Source organism: Pyxicephalus adspersus, chromosome 3 (genome assembly GCF_032062135.1).
Source record: "Pyxicephalus adspersus chromosome 3, UCB_Pads_2.0, whole genome shotgun sequence".
NCBI classification, from domain to species: Eukaryota; Metazoa; Chordata; class Amphibia; order Anura; family Pyxicephalidae; genus Pyxicephalus; species Pyxicephalus adspersus.
In genome coordinates this window covers 92,841,426-92,842,296 of record NC_092860.1, presented here as the reverse complement: position 1 = coordinate 92,842,296, position 871 = coordinate 92,841,426, and the positions used below count along the sequence as shown (strand labels likewise).

The following is an 871-nucleotide window of genomic DNA, read 5'->3' as shown; positions in this document are numbered from 1 at the left end:
AAAAATGGCCACACATGGAAGGTATCATTGGCTCTCTAGAGGTTCTGTCACTGGTGGTGCCACCAGTGAAAGGATCTCTAGTATCACAGGTCTAATACATTTCCACACATATGGCTGAATCACCAATCCTAATCCTTCAAACTTTTAGTAGGCACCTGCATACAAGTAGGAAGGAATAGCTTAGCACAAGACATGAAAGACAACCTGTCATTCCTACCCTTTGGTGTATGTAGCACTTAAAGTACATGGATCCCTCTTTGTTAGCGCCCACCTGCTGTAAATGACATGACAGGTTCTGCTATCCTGATCCATTGTTCAGAGGTTTTCATTTAAAAATACAAAATTTAGAGCATAGTTATCTATTCACACACCCATTGCAGAATCATCCTATAGCATACTTTGTACTATAATACAGGAGAATTTAGTATAATAGAGACTTCACATGTGGCTGCTGTAACACACTGAATTAAAACAACGCTTATATACACACTTACAATTAGCCATTTATGGCCAGGTTATTACAACAGGCCATCAGTTCTAATTATATCTGCAAATTAATTGTGCACACGTTTGTCAGTCACCTGGGATATATACCTTGGAGACCTCTGACTAATACCACAGAGTATTTACTTGCCTTCAGTGCTTCTTTTTCACTCGCAATACTTACTCTGGGTTGCAGTTTAATTTTTTAAGATCTGTAGTCAGGTTTGGAACTGGAGCTTGCAAATTAGATGAAGGAAGAACATTTCTATCTTGAATAAGATTTATAGGTCTCAGGCCTTCTGGTTGTGGAGCTTGATTAAGACTTAACCCTGCTAGAGAAGCTGGTAATTGATTCATCCCACCATAATGCTAGAAAAAAACAAAGGGG

At 38.9% G+C, this 871-nt stretch overlaps 1 protein-coding gene across 1 annotated transcript in view; it reads right to left on the bottom strand.

Annotated features, from left to right (window-relative positions):
- The window catches only part of SEC24B (SEC24 homolog B, COPII coat complex component), a 32,833-nt gene that overhangs the window by 15,419 nt on the left and 16,543 nt on the right, over positions 1-871 (bottom strand). The window contains 1 exon segment of the mRNA XM_072406818.1: positions 668-852. Coding sequence (XP_072262919.1) covers positions 668-852 — 185 coding nt within the window.